This window comes from Aythya marila (assembly GCF_965140915.1).
Source record: "Aythya marila genome assembly, chromosome: 4".
Taxonomy (NCBI): Eukaryota; Metazoa; Chordata; class Aves; order Anseriformes; family Anatidae; genus Aythya; species Aythya marila.
The window spans coordinates 31822871-31839122 of NC_139045.1; the positions used below are offsets into that span (position 1 = coordinate 31822871).

The 16252-nt window shown below is 39.4% G+C and overlaps 1 protein-coding gene across 5 annotated transcripts in view; it reads right to left on the reverse strand.

Moving 5' to 3' along the window:
- Nucleotides 1-1011: 1011 nt before the first annotated feature.
- TMEM131L (transmembrane 131 like) overlaps nt 1012-16252 on the reverse strand; it is a 77577-nt gene continuing 62336 nt past the window's right edge. For 2 of the 5 annotated variants that reach the window (XM_082759142.1, XM_082759141.1), the window contains exons 24-35: nt 15953-16102; nt 14749-15365; nt 13160-13314; nt 11742-11866; nt 9997-10154; nt 9047-9232; nt 7891-7969; nt 6749-6834; nt 5297-5417; nt 3839-3927; nt 2862-3004; nt 1012-1381 (exon numbers count right to left, since the gene is read on the reverse strand). In XM_082759142.1, coding sequence (XP_082615268.1) covers nt 1103-1381; nt 2862-3004; nt 3839-3927; nt 5297-5417; nt 6749-6834; nt 7891-7969; nt 9047-9232; nt 9997-10154; nt 11742-11866; nt 13160-13314; nt 14749-15365; nt 15953-16102 — 2188 coding nt within the window. In that variant the 3' untranslated portion in view covers nt 1012-1102. Of the gene's footprint in view, nt 1382-2861; nt 3005-3838; nt 3928-5296; nt 5418-6748; nt 6835-7890; nt 8005-9046; nt 9233-9996; nt 10155-11741; nt 11867-13159; nt 13315-14748; nt 15366-15952; nt 16103-16252 lie in introns of those variants that run through there. The other 3 variants (XM_082759143.1, XR_014317388.1, XM_082759144.1) reach the window with 3 other exon arrangements.

The window sequence follows — 16252 nt, forward strand, 5'->3', positions numbered from 1 at the left end:
TGCTGCCAAGCCTGCAGCCACCACACAGGCTCTGCTTCTGTCCTCTTCCTAACTCTCCTTCAAGCAGCGGGGAGAGGCTGCTGCTGGATGCCCCTTTGGTCTCTCTTTCTCCAGACTTGACAAGCCCTCTTGCAGAGGACATGCCACAATCCCCCTGCTGTCCCCTTTCTTTGACACCTGAAGAGTGAAGACACCCAGCCACAGCCTGCAATGCCAAAACAAAAAGCTCTGTGGGGATGGGCAGCAGAGACAGTTTGCACGATGGAAAGATTCAGCCCTGAACAGGGTCACAGCCCTTCCTTGGTTGCCTTTCCCAAAGATTTGGTCCCATAATATGAATTAACACAATGCTGTTCTGGTTTGGAGAGTGGTGTGAACTCCACCCTCAACGGAAGGTTTGTTCCAATTCAAGCACAAGCATTTTAAACAAGGGCAATTAAGTGCACTGGAAACGCTATTGCAACATGAAGGCTAGAAATCCAAACGCAAGGTATCAGGAGTCACTAGCAAGGAAAGCTCCTGAAAGAAGTGCCCACCCACCCACACTGCACAAGTGTAATATCGTCCGACTGATGGTTTGCATTTTGAAGCCAGATAAGCAAGCCACAGTTCAGCCATTATTTTTCTTTTTTACTGCCAGAAGTTTACACCTACAAAGAATTATGTCAGCAATAAGAGTGGCACCACATGGAAAATATCTGATTTGCATCAACAGGTCCCTAGTGTTAGTTTGGCATAGATGCAATTATTTACAGGTGTAATTATGCACCTACAAATGCTAAAACACACCTAGTTTATACCACAAAATGCAAACTCCAGAAGAAACATGTGCAGTATGTGGTCATGGATACTTCTAAGAACCTAACACTTTTTTCTTGAAAAATTTTGGGGTTTAAATTTATAGCCTTCACCTGACAATAACAGTGTCCTGAATGTTTTGCTTCTCAAAATGCACTGAATGCTCAGACTTCAGTAAAAAAAATTTATTTTCAATATAAAAGTGCCAAAATATCCACCAACATTGTAATCTATTCAACAACCAGCTTACTCTAGTAATCAAAATTGCAAGCATCTTTATTCACATTTTGAAATCAAATTCCTTTCACACATTTCCACAGTAACCCGAGTCCCTTGAAAGTGGGAAATTTGCATTTCGGTTGGCTGCTGTAGTCCATATGTCCAAGTTCATGTAGGCACGGAACGGGTTAAACCTTGGATAGTATTCCTGCTTACACATAACTGCCTGGTTCTCAACATGGGTTGAGTGCTGGGTTGTGGCACTAACAGGACAGCAGCTTTCATAAACATCGCTCTGAGGTGCCCAGATGGAACCAAAAAGTCCAGACATTGGAGACAAGCTTCGGGTGCTCGAGAGGTAGGGCTGTAGAGAAAGATAAAATCATCATGGGAAACTGCAAAATGGCCTGTTTGCCAAAGAATGGATGGAAATGTACTGAATGGGAGGAATCAGCACTTAGGCAGAGAACTTGGGAAACACACAAGCAGAAAATTACACAAGTTTGCAAAGCAATATGGTTGCCCAAAAGACTGCAGCAGCATTAGCGTGCATATGGAAAGGCACTTCATGAAATGAATCCGCATGAGCTGCTCTCTACATGGCACCAATATCATTGTAACAGGAATACAATGCTCAGTTCTGGTTGGGTTGTTAAGAAATACAAGGAATAAACAGACGACACGTGAAGAGCGCCATGCATGGGTTCAGGAGTTAAAATTAAAAGAGAAGGACAACTAAGGAAAGAAAGTTAAAGGGTTGAAGTATGTGTCAGTACTGAAAGATTATGCACACCAGAAGCAAAAAGGGATATTCAGCATGGAAAAGAGAATATAACTGGGAGCCAGGGAATTCAGTCAGAAAAAATTCGAAAGCTTATAAAGAACCTCCTGGAGAGCAAGATGTGTTAGCCTGTGAGGAAGTCTCTTGGAGAAGGTCATGGAAGTCTTGGGACTTTTAAAACTGAATGAAACACTGAAAAGTATTGTGGGGAAAAGCTCAACAGGGAAATGAGCTGAATTATCTAATGTATTTTCCAATCTCTACCTTCTGTATTTCCTGGCATTCTTGAATAAAATATGGCATAAAGTTACATTTATTTCAGGAAACAGAATTCTACCAGTTTTGCCACTTTTTAAATATAGGTGAATTTTCATTTTTGCAGTTAGAAATATTTCTTGCTTTATTTGCTTAGTTTTCTTCAAAACAAGCATACTGTAAGTACAGTTTTTTCTTCTAATATATAAGAAATATGAGCAGAAGAGAAGGTGGTTGCAATTAAAGACCACCTTGAACTGAAGTCAGCCATACATTGCACTATGGGATGACATAAGCATGGCTAGTCCAGAGCGTAACAGGTCAAAGTCAGCATTCAGAAATCTGCACAAATCCAGCTTAAATCACTTGGATTTCCTAGCAAAAAAAGACTGTCAAAGTCACTGAGAGCAGCTGTCCATTCAGCCCCACCATTTTCAAATCTCTCTGGGTTTTGCTGTCAGCACTTTTTGTATTTTATCCTCATCTGGAAAGGTTGATTTTGATAGGGAAAAGTCTCGGTAGACTACATAAGTCCAAAATGTTTTTCCATATGTAAAATGATTTGCATCAATTTTCAGGCAAAAAAAAAGTGATCTATCTTGCCATTTAATAGACAAAGCTGAGTAACAACCCTGACCAGCAAGTGGGAAAAAGCCGTGCTACCAACACCAGCACCAAACACGTACATCAGGCTACTTGAAGGAATCACGAGGAACATGCAAGCGATAGGTAAGGGACAGACGGGCATGCACTGAGAAGGTTTTTGAAGAGGTGCACACAGAGACAGCCTGGCAGTGACAATACTCACCGTGGAGTTGACATAACTGGCGGGCTCCCAGGCGGGCGGCATGTTGGGAGGCGCATTCCAGGTGGAGGGGCAGCTCTGGTCAATGAAGGCTGTGTTCTGCACTGCGGCCGTACCTGGGAAGCCACTGGGGTAGTTCATGTTTTCTACAGTTTATAAAAACGAGGAAGACAAAATAAGGCTTTTGCAATGTAAACACTGCTAACGTTTCTGTGGAGGAATGCTGAATCTTCTTGGAGCGAGACATGCTGGAACCAACCTAAGCTTTTGGTGACTTAAGGCAGCTTCCAGGCAATGCAGCAGCGAAGCGTAACAACTTCTGTTAACAAGGCTACCATTTTGTACCAGGCACCCACTAACAAATTGCTATCAGGAGGACGGGGTAAAGAGTAGGCAATCTCTTTAATGGAGAAAGGAGCCTTTATTAGCTGCAGAACGTGCATGGCAGAGCCTACCCTGGCTTCACTGCCAACAGGCCTCAGTGCTAAGCACCCGAGGGAACACCGTGCTGCCTGTGATACTGTAGCTTGACTTTTAATTATTGCTTAGGTAATGCTAAAGAATTTTAGGTTCTTGCCAGTATGCGTCCCAAGCCAAGAAACTCTAGCCTGGAAAGGTAATTGGTCACAAGAGGCCTTCTGTTTCACACACTGGAAGGCAGAAGCCTGCCAGAAGAGAAACAAAGAAAATTGTGCAAAAAGAATTGTGTAATATTGCGGTCACAAGCACTTCTCTCTATTCTGTCTCAGAGTAAGGACTGTATGCTGGATTTTCAGGCTTAAAATGTCTATACAAAGATCAATGTTCTCATCTACCACACACAGATTGTGCTTTTTTTTCGATAGAGCACCCGGTCAGCTGGAAAGTGCAACGTTTGGTCAAGCAATGAATGTCCAAATGCTTATAGACAAACTCTTTTTTGTTTCAAAGAACAGAGAGAAAATATGCTCAGTGATAACTTCAGTTTTACTTCATCTCACCTTCTGGGAAAGCACCATATTCGTTCATCTCTAATGGACAATACATGTTGGAAAACTGGCTGTCACAAGTTGCGTTCCAGTCAATGAAGCTGTCCCGAGAAAAAGGAAAAACCTGCTGTTAGAAGCAGTTTGCAGAACTTCTGAAAATTATTTAGACATACTTATTTACTGTAAAGCTGTTGGGTGTAAAATGCCTGTAACTCATGATTAGGCTTTTCACATTCCACTTGCCATACAAATCCTGCCAGTAACCACTCTCTGCCAGTATGTAATCAGAGCGATTATCTTGCTGAGCTCTTTTTCCCTCCCAGGAGGATGAACAATTTGCAATGACAGCTACCAGAGTTCTGCAACACCTAGTGGGGCTCAACTTCTTCCTCCAGAAAAAGAAAGTAATTCTATTTCTTTTCAACAACCACAAGAGTAGTAGATAGAAAGTGAAGTGATTTGAAATAAGAGGAAACGTAATGCATTCTCTAGCATTTCTATGAATAGCACTCAATATGGGCATTTCTCCTGTCCCCACCACAAGCATGAGAGCCCTGTTCAGCAACGTTTTCTAAACTACACATGCTTAGTGAAAGGATTATACTTATTTTCATTAAAATAATTCAAGTATTTCAATAAGTCTTTCAAGAGCAATTCTTAAAGATCTGACTTAGAGCCAGACAGACTGCTGGCCATTATTCCAAATCATCAGGACTGCGGTTTGTTGACACACCAGTTTACAGTTGAGGTTAGCAGCCTGGTTAGAAACACAAGATCGTCACTTGGGGATTTCTGTGTTACCACTCTGTCGTTTTGGATGACAGGACATGACCTGAAGAACTGACAGCACTGCACTGCCAGAGTATTTCTTCTCCCTAGTTTGTCGTGAATTTCGCATTAGTAAAATTTACAGTGCAGAAAGTCTCTAGTACAAGAAGGACTCAAGTTCACTGCTGTACGAAAATTGACTCAAATCTACACAGAGCCTGATCAAATAGCCCAACCAACTTTTTTTCATATACCATCTTCACACTGGGCTATTTTATTTTATTTAACAATGTCCGTTTATGCCATATAACACAAGTACATACTGCATAACATTCCCTCTGATATACAGAAGCCATGTGTTTAGCAAGAGGAAAGCAAACCTAAAAGGCAGGCCCTCTGCCTGGTCATGCAAAAGAACTGGAAGAAATTAAAAATTTTCCAGCAAGTATTTAATTAAATTTGAATAGAAGTTCTGGAATATCTACACACGAATAGGAACACCAGTGAATTTGTCTGAGCAAAATTAATCATGATGTACTAATGGAAAGTATAAAAAAACAGGAGATAGTTAAAATCAAATTTGTGCTGTTGCTTCTATCATCTGCCTTACAAATATTATGAAGTAGGCTTAAGTGCAGTGCTCTGTATCACAGAAACCTGAACAAAGTGTTAGCCATACTGTTGACATGAGACATAACTTGCCTGTTGTGGACCGAGGGCGTTTCTTGGATCATACACGGTATATTATTCTCAAGGTTGTAGTTTAGGCTGTTTGTCAGGCAGACTGGCTGGGCAGGCCACAAGTCTCCTGCTGGGTAAAGACCTAAACAGGGGAACAGGAACGAAATGGAAAACAGGAAGGAAGCTTGCATAAGCTCTGAGAATCAAATGTCATTCGTGATATTCAGATCCATGTGAAAGATAATCCAGCGATGCCAATGAACCTATTTATGTGAAAAGGCCAATTTTTAAACAAAGCTCAAAATTTCTATTTGTTAAAAAAAAAAAAAAAAAAAAAAAAAAAAAAAAAAAAGGACCTGAACCAAGAATTTGAAATTCCACAAAGCAGGGCAAGAAACTCCTGTGAAGAATTCTCAACTCATTGATCATCGGTGGCAACACAGCGCCCTTCCACATGATCTGGGGACATGATCCCCACCAGCCTCTCTTTTGCCCCCACCCTTCATTCGGTAACCAGGTCTGAAGTACAGCCACATAAATGCAGCAGGAACATTCAGGTTTTTAATGTATGGGCAGTGCTGCCAGAGCTATCCATGAACGAACATTAGGTGAACTTGCTATGGCTGCATTTAGCCTGTAGAGCACATATTCACCGTGGTGCTCTCTACAGTCTGAACACCTAACTGCCCAAAGACATGTTGTTCCTATCAACTATGAAAACATAGCTGGATAAAGGAAAAAGATCCAAATTAACAGTCTTTATGAGACAATGGTTGCAAAGTTAGCTCAATTTCATTATTTCACATGACAGCAATTCGTAATATCTACACCACAGAAGCTTAATCAGCCTTTGTACCTTGCCAGACATGTTAATCCTACAGCAAAAGGCACAGCTGCAGGCAGACGGCTCTGCTGCTTAAAGAGCTGTGTGTTTTAAACAGTTTTCAAACTCCACCTCACCATGTAGAGCCTTTTGCTGTTATGAACTCCAGTGAACAGGTCAGAACTGAATACAAATAAAACAGAAACAATAAAAACTCAGAGTTTTAAAAGCCTGATCCAGTCCTTCTTCGTTATTCCTTTCAAAAAGGGCAAGTCCTTATTGTGGACATTTGGAGAGAAAAATGGTCAAATTCGCTTTGATGCTGAACTTCATTTTAACGTAAGGATCAGTGTTATCTCCCAACCACATTACTTTTAGACATAAACCTATGCAAAGCAAGAGAAGAAAAAACAAAGAATACCTAAAACATAAGCTGAAAGCTAAATGCTGTCTTAACACAGAGAAGATTCAAAAGAACATCAAAGCTGTAAGACTGTTTGCTAACTTTGATCTTAACTTGCTTAGAAGTCATTCAAATTCTAACAACATCTCTATGAATTTTGTGTTTACATGGGTTATTAGCAACATCATTGAAACTGCTTGACAAATAGTGTGCAAAGCCAGCTTAAGTTGCTAATTAAGTAACTGACCTTTGTTCTTGTCAGGATCTGCAGCTATGTCAGTGAAATTGGGACATAAGGTTTCAGGATACTGGGGAATGCTGTTCATGTCTCTGCTAAATGAAAAGAAAATTTCATTTCTTAAATCAAGGCACTCATGTTTAATAATCCAAAGTACTTCACAGGAAAGATACAAAAATGTAAAAATATTCTGGTGAATATCATAGCTGCTATTGCTTTCCCAACTTCTTTCCTGATTTTCCTTAAATTACCACTGAGCAATTTTTCAAAATTGAAAGCCATCTACTAATTACACACGCAAAACAAATACATCTTAATTATCCCAGGTTTGTTATCCAACCTATTGCAACTTAATTCAACACCTCTCCTCTTGAAATCCGAAACAAAGCTATATTCCATTAAGATGAGTAGGATCTCACATGATGTTTCAATGCTCCCAACAACTTTCAGACAAGTTTACTTTTATGTGCATGAAGACACACAGACACATATGAACACCGATTTTGTATTCACTGAATGCCAAAGAAACTAGTTAATGTGAGTGGAAAGGCATTTTTAAGAACCAGAATCCCAGAGGAAAAGGATTAAATTATTTCTGCTAGTGAAAACAGACAGTCATGAATGAGAAGTGAAGCGAGGATTCATAGTAATAAAAACTGTAGATGCTATCTCTACAACAGCAAAGAAGTAGAAAGGAATGTGGGGTAGGGGGAAATCAATTTTCATGCTGTATATCCTAGAACATTATTTTCATTAAAAGAATAACATCAACTTGAAAGTCTCACTTCCATTTTTTTTTAAAACGATTATTACTTTAATAAAACTAAGTGCCAAAGGAAATGCAGTAAGTTGCTAAGATCTGGAATAAATTAGAGGGGAAAAAATCACTTCCTTTTTTCCCCCAATTTCATTTTACATTTGGAAGTATTTATCATATTACCCCAGCACAATCCATTTTCTGTCACAATTGTATAGATCTTCTCACATACTGAAGAAGATTCTTCTTTTTCAAATAGAAAGTCCAATTAGAGGATCACAAAATATAGTAAGACAACAGATAGGTATGATTCATCAAAATGAGACAAGTTTTCAAGTTGATGGAGTTTCTTTAATGTCTTACAGGTGTAGATTCAAATTTATTTATTTTTTACCTGGTATTGCAGATGTTATGAGACAGATTTAAAGTGATAGGAGTTTCAGATGGAAAATCATTTTGTGAAATATTCTCTCCTAAAGAAAAGAATGACTGTGAAAAATCAAAGATCCTAAAAAAAAGAAGTATGCACAGAATATTCATTCACACAGATGAACTCAATGGTTTTAACCAGTTTTTCTTTCAGACTGGAGTATCACTAGCTGCAAAATGTGCTATTTCCCCAGGGTCTTAAGCGTATTTTGTGACTTATAAGTGATTATCACACTTAATTTTAATGGATAGATTCCTTGTTACTATCATATTCATTTTGTATTTGGAATGACTTTTAAGAGGCAATACAATTTGAAAGTATTGCCCACAAATCATTATCCATTGCATCACAGGTTGAGACCCATCAAATAGAAACTTCATAACGTCAGGTTTTGAAATTTTCTACACACACAAATATACATAAAAATGTATGCTCATTTTTAAGATTATTCAAAATAACTTCTTTCAGGTACTCGAAGTGATTTTTACTTGTGTCACTTCAGCATTTTAAATCTACTTCTATCACTACAGCAATCTGGCTAGCAATGGCAGTGACAGAATTTTGGACTTCCAACTACGTAAATGGTATTCAGGCGTTCAAAAAGATGCAGTGATGAACCATAGTTGCCACTTCTCACGCCCCATGAAGTGGCTCAGGCCTCCTGGCTACTTCTACTTCAAATATGCCTATCCAATCCCAGCACCCTGAGATTCGTTCTGAACTGCTTTCACACGTTTCTCATTTGTGAACTTTCTTAAATAGCTCTAACAAGAAGATTGCATTTTTATGAGATTGATGTGATGTAACGAAGTCAAAGACATAAATTGCTTTGACTAGTCACTCTCAGTTCCATGGAAACTAATTGGGCAGCTCCTCAGTGCAGAGGACACCTCCTCTGTATTGTTCTGATACTCTCTGTAGCCTGGACAGCTCATCCTCATCTCCACAAAACCTGTGATACTTCCCTCCCCCAATACCAAGCATCTGTCCTACTGTTTCTGAGAGATATTTTCTCCTATAAAAGGCAAGCTACATACTCCATGCTGTGGCAGCCCTTCCCATTCAGAAGGAAGACAAACTCTCCCCACTATTGTGCAGAGGTGATGTTTGCAGAACTTACTGGATGGAAGAAAATGCCTGGCAGTAATCATGGGCTTTTTATCTCCGTCAGAACTGCTGGTACTGCTCCAGCTACCCCAGCTCCCACGACTGGCACGAACACTTCCTGATGAACTTCCACAATCTGAGCTTGAATCAGAACAAAACTTCTCCAAACACTTCTTTTTGGACCGTTGATAAAAGCTTTCTAAAGAGGTTTTGGAAAAAAAGAGTCTTTCAGTTGAAGTGAAAAGCTACTGAGACGTGATTTTTCTAAATTTCCTGATAGCAGGACAGAAATCAGTATCTACTGATAGCCTCACCAAGATAAACACACCAGGCCCTACAGCACGAGGAGCTTATGACCTGACTGAGATCCCCAGCACAATGAACACAAGTCAGGGCACTGTGCAGTTACAGGCAATAGTTATGAAATAGGAAGCAATACTGCTCATTGAAATACACTGTTATTATCTGAAACAGGAAACATTCTGACTCTGGGAACATGCACACTAAAAGCAACAGAAGTTACAAGCAATGAATCCATAAGTGATAGATTCTCCTTCCTTAGCATCTCATCAGGGAGACAATCTCACAGGCCTTAGGGAGCCTTACACCTCCTTCAGCCTGCTTATTCCAGAGGTGGCCTCAGCAATACAGCTGCCTCAGTTAGCACCAGCAGAACCTGGACGCACAAGCCAACCATCAGTCCTTTGCCCAAGAACAATCTGCTATGGCTTCAGACCGACATCTGCTGATTTGTGCTGAGAACCACCCCATGGAGGAAGCACACGGTGCCCTTCAGAAACGAGCAGGTATTATCACTGCTGGCATTGGTCCCCCTGCCAGCCCTGCCATCTCAGTGTAAGGGTGTGAAGCCAAGAGGGGCAAAAAGGTCTTAGGAAAGGAAAACTATTCTATTGCCACAAAAATATCTCACATTTCTTCAGTCTGACAATTAAGATTGCATACCTGTTTCTCCCTGTATAGACAAGCTCCCAGATTTCTGGTCTGCTTTGCAATTTTCCCCATCACCCTGAGGACACCAGGCTCTTATTCCAATATTAGCTCTCAGATCCGGTCTTTCATATTCGCTGCACATGTGCTTCAACTCACTCTGCTCGGGGACCCTAATACAACCACACCCAAAGAAACACATTTGCACATCACATTTCAATCGCACTTTTTCAGGTATTAAACACTTTAACTCAAAAGGCTACCAAGTCAGAATGCGGGGCAAGGAAAAGGACAAGGAGTTTTATTCCCCAACTTTACAGAAACTTAAAAAAACATCTGTTAAGGCTTTCCCAAAATGCTATATCCCTCATATGGACTGCTACTTCTCAGCAGGAGGAGCAAGACTGCATGTGTATGTTTAACTCCGTTCTCTAATGCACTTGCAGAAGGCATTCATACGTTACAGTAATAAACACAGTCTAGCACCGTATGGAGATCTAGGTTCACAGGAAAAATGTGCCTGACATCTATTTCATTGGCATAATTATAACCAGAATAATCTGGTTGTAAGATCTGAAGTAATCTCAAGGTTGTGCTAGTAAAATTGAAATATCTGGATCCAATCAGAGTATTAAGGGAGAAGGAATAAAATCCAGCTGTCAAGTTTCTACAGGAAGGATATGGCTACATCTTAACTCAGAAAGGGGCAACTACTGAATCAGATGAAGGAACAATCACAAAATTTCAGTGATTTCATGTTTTATCCTTCCTACCTGCAAATGTCTGCATACTGCAAGGAATTACACATAAGCAGACTTCCCCCAATGAATATTAATTGGGTTATAACAACCTCTTCAGATTTTGCAATCTCCTTGTTAAGTCCACTGACCTCAACAGGACCACTCACAATAAAAATGAAGTCAGTGAAGGCTTTGTAGGATTGTGACCTTAATTCAAAGGACTGTGGGAGGAAGAAAAGGATTTTCTCCTAGTAAGCTTTTCTGTCCTAGCACTAATTTACTATTTGTATTTTTAACAACACTCAAAATAGCTTAAACTTATAAAAATATGAAAAAACATTTAATATAGTAGTTTACAGTTGACTTCAGAAATGCATTTAAATGAATCTCGGGGGGAAAAAAAAAGCAACTTCCCAAGGCGATCTCGAAATACTTTTGAATTTAGTGCTGCTCTAACTTGTTAATGCTTATCTACGAAGCCCCGGTGATACTACACATCTGCTTCCCTGAGGTAGATACTTCTTAATCATTATGGCAAAAATGAAAGTAACTTTATCTTGTCTTCCTCTTTCAAAACTACCAGAAGACAATATTCCCTAAGTTACTCAATACAGCAGATGATTCTCCTGACAGTGGAATAGTTTTAACAATTTAGTCTTCCTTTTTCCACTGAACAGAAAACACGACTGGATCTTATCCACACAACACAATAATGGAAAGGAAGTTAACCATCCAAACCTCAGAGACAGCAAATTCCAGACTGTACCAGAGAGCAACCACTGCTACGCAGAATGGGGTGCGTCTATATATATACAGATTTACAAATGGATAAATATTTCTTTTGCTGGCGATATTTAGTAGTGCACATTCTTAACAATAAAGCCTCAAGCCAGGACTACAGAGTGTTTATTTAACAAGATAAAGCGATCTGCCTAATGTACTATGCAAAACTCAGCAAAAGCTTGCGGAAACATTACAGCAGCTCTGGATTTCTTCATGACTTGGTGAGGCAACACATACCTTGTAGATATATTAACATTCTTTTTCTTATTCTTTCTAGATGTTCTATTTCTATTCCAATTTATGTTTGACACATTTCCTTCCTTCTTCTCCTGAGGTTTCTTCTTCCTAAATGCATCTTCTTGCTGAAGGTTTAAAAAAGAGAAAAAGCTGAGAATACATACCGAGGTAACTTCATTTTATACGGTAAAATGAACTCTATCAGATTTTCTTGCTAAATTTCACTGGACAAAACAACTCAACCCCAATTGCATAGTTACTATATGATTTAGTATCTCTCCACAGCACTTCCTCTTTCCAACACCATCCACTTGATCAGTCTTTCCAAGACTCTGTCCTTCAAGACACCAACAGATGATGAGAGAGAAATTTTTGAATTCCCAATGTTAGCATTTCACCCCTCACACCATCTAGCCCTGACTTCCAGGGGAAAAAAAAATACAGGGAGAAAAAGGAAGGCAGTCAATAAAATCCCCAACGTGCTAAAAACAAAAAACATCTGCCAAATTTATGATCAGTTTGTGTGCAAGTTCAGCAGCAATAAATCCTCCCTTTCCTCAGCAGCTGGGGGGGGGGCATTCATTTGAATTACAACTGAAGAAATTATGGGGTAACTTAACCAACAAAGAACAGTGACTAAGAAATTCGGGAAACAAAAAATGAGCACCATCAGCCACACACAAGGAGTCTGTAACAATTCCCAAAACAAGACTGTATCCCATCTTTTCTCGTACATATTCCTCGAGCACTAATCATCATTACACTTTATTGTCATGCAGCTCCTATCCAGTAGACAAAACACACACAAACCAAATTCTTGGATTCTTCTTATTAATTTTTAATTACCAGATGAAATTTTTTTAAGTGTTTTACACTGCCCATAACACATGCAATGCATATTGTTTATCACGTGCTCCAAAAACAAGGATGGAGAATGATCCTTCTCAGCAGCTTCACAATCTGTCATGGGGCTTCTGCTTGCTCTGTTCCTAAATGCAAATTTCTTACACAAAGTCCTATATTTGCAGATTAGGTGTCTGAACGAAGGGAAATACACCCATCTAGACCACTTCCTCTCTAGGGTTTGCTCCCACTTCATTATCATGGCTAACAACTGGCATTAGATCCCAGCCCTTCTGTGCCTGCTCTGGTAAGGAAGAACATGTCTGGCTGTGATACAGCCAGTATCACAATATAGGGGCTATTTTAACTTTTACCCAAATGGCTCATCATTAATATGCATGGGATGTGGGACAGTACAACTGCATTACTTCCTCATTCATCTGATTTGCAGGGTTTTAGACATGTCTCCCCGTACATAACAGTCCCCACATATACATACAAACATACCTATACGTGCAAATAAGTAACAAGGAGATTATTTTAAATTTAAAAAGCAGAAAGACAGCAATACAAACCTCAGAAGAAGTAATCTCCTCTTTTGCACAGCACAGAGTCTCTTCCTTAGGTCCCTTATTAATCTTTTTCTCAGTGGAAGGCTTTAGGTTGATCTGCTTTTTTAAGGTCTCACAGTTTTCAGTTTCATTCCTGAGAGGCACTTGCTGGTTATTCCCTACAATTAAAAAGTAACACAAGTTTGCTTGGGAACTGAATGGGCTCCCAATCATAACTACATTAGTTTCTACTTTCACTGTGGCCTACCTCCTTAAAAAAGGAAAAAAAAAAAAAAAAAAAAAAAACACAAAGGGAGCAAACTAAAAAGCATGATTTGAGTTGTTTTCCGAAACACTAGGGGACTAGCACCTAGGCTGATGATGCTGAAAATTTCAAAATCAACAGCTAATGCTGTGTAAGTATTCTGATAGCAGCTACAAAAAGTACCTCTGTATCAATTCATGCTTATGGGCACACTACTCTTACACACACAAATTACCCCATCCCTACTCATCTCATCCAAGTTTGAGCTACTCGGGTCCCAGCCATGGACTTTGGAGGGTAGAACTGGAAGCCAGAGAACTTTGGGCTTAAAAACAATCAGAAAAACCCTGCAATCTTGTGAAGAAAACTTCTAAAAAGAGGGTAAATCAAAGTAAGGCCAGCCTTTATTTGGATCTTCAAGACTCCAAAGTGTCCTCGGCATCCACTGTGAAGACAAAGGGAAACCACACTTTCTTTAGGATAGTTGCAGCACTAGAAGTTTCTCTTCTTGAGGTGCTTATGAGGAAGTACTCTTGTGTAACGAAAGCAAAGAGGTGAAGAAAAAATAAGGAGGCCATTCTCAACAGCTGGCTGAGCTGCCCAGCTGAGCCACTATCCTCTGCTGGGATCCTTTTTAGGCTTCATTGACCCTACCAAAGGAAATAATCAAAACCCTGACAGTGCAAATACATAAATAGAACTGCCAACAGACCCTTCAGCAGGTTACCTTTAGTGCTTTACCACTGATTACAAAGTATTTGTCAGTACTGCTTTCTCAAGGTGGAATTTGTGCTAATGAAAATAATTGTAGTATCTCCCAACTGGTTTATGTATGAACATGGTATCTGCAGTCTGTACTCAAAGTTACCTTGCTATGTACATAAAAACAGGTAAGATGTAATTACTGATTTTTTTTTAATTCAAAGCAAAGAAGGAGTAAGTTTTTGCAGTTTAGGAATGGATGAAGAATCTCAAAAAAATTTTGTAAGTAAGAATAAAATTACCCTGCTTTCACTCCTGAGACAGCACACTGGTACCTGCCATATCTAACAGGTAAGGACACAAAGGGTAAGCAACCAGTGAAGCCAACAGAAATACACTACAGCAGGGCCCCAAATCCCTGTGTTACATACAGTTCATTCACAAAATAAACTGCCATAGACCAGAGACAACATAGCTTCAGAAAACGTCAGTTTTCAAAATATAACTACTTTGCTGAGCTCCTAAGTCAAAACAAAATTGCAGAAGAAACATCTTCCTGATCTACTTTCCACTCAAAGTATTCTTGTGATTGTCTTAAAATTTTTAGCTGTGAAGCTAAGATAGAAATTAAAAATAAGAAAGATACCATTATTTTTCCTAGAAATTTCTTGCAGTTCTGGCTGTTGCAGAGGTGAACTTCTTGACAAGTGACTTTCAGGTAGCTTCTTAGACATCTTCACAGGACAGAACTCCTGTTCTTTGAGCTCAACTAGATTTTCTGGAGCTTTAAGGTTAGTTTCCTTAGGAAACATACATGTTTGAAGATCTTCCTTCAGATCACACTCTGAAGAAGTATTTTTAATGAGAACTGTATTTTTCAGTGCAGTTTCTTCTTTGCCCAGAAAGTTTTCTGGAAGAGTTAAATTCTTGTTAACATTTATGCCATTTGCATATTTTAGAGTTACCCAGTTCTCACTGACAACATCAGTGCAAATGTCCTCTTTTGGTGCTGAGATTTGGTTCTCCGCAATCTGATTTTGCTTCTCATCAGTAGCTGCAATGGCATTGCCAGCTGCTGTGTTTGGCTTTTGCTTACTGTAGTAAACTGAACATTTGTGTTTCTTCTGAGAGTGGCTGTAGGTCGCCGGACTTCTTTTGGCTGCATTTTGACTTCGGCTGGACGAAGTGCCTACAGACAGGAAGCCCTTCCCTTTGCCTTTATCTGATGAACTATAGGAATCCATAAATGTCTTACAGCTTCCCCTGGGGAAAAAAAAAAAAAAGACAAATTGAGTTGCCTTTTTGTTTTTTAAACATCTATGAGACTATCATAAGTTGTTTTATGGGATATTTTTGTAATAAAATGAAAGGGGGCATATTCACAAGCTGAGATTTTGTTAGGTCTTCAATGTATCATACCAGCTACTCACATTCTGATTTCAGTGGAAGTTGAGAAAGACTAAGTATGTGCTCATACTTCAAAGACACTTACATGCTTGAACAAATGCTTAACTGACCAACCAGGAGGTCAGGTTTGAGGGCCATTAACATCATTTGCCATTCTTAATTTTGTAAGGCTGCTGCGTATGGTGTATCCATTAATGCTATTGCACAACTTCTATCTTGTGTACTACTGACAATTTACAAGATGAATAAACCCTTGAGTTCTTCCATTTCTCTTCTGAAGGGATAAATACATGCTGCAACACTGAAGCTCTCTGAAGGAGGTTGCTTTGAACAAGACCTAAATGACTCCACAGCAATGTCAAAGTACCAACAGACAGAAAGAACTACTGCATATTAAACAGGTGCAAAAAATGCAAATCAAAAGAAGAGGAAAGTGTTTTTACTTGTAGGAATCAGAGCTGATGACATCAACAGAGTTGCTGTTCTGCTGGGATGAAGAACTAGGATTTGGCCTCTGTCTTGATTTCATGAACTCTGCTAGAATATACTGGGCTTGCTGGAAGGCTATCAGGATCACACCAAGCAGGGACAAACTGTCAAAGAAAAACAACAAACACTGGTGTCTACAATTTTCAGGAATGTTCAATGAAAGTTACAAATCTCGTAACAAGATGCACTTTTCAAATATTTTGTTAGTAATTTTAAAGAAAACAGCTGATAGGAAAACACAAAATAAGTAACAG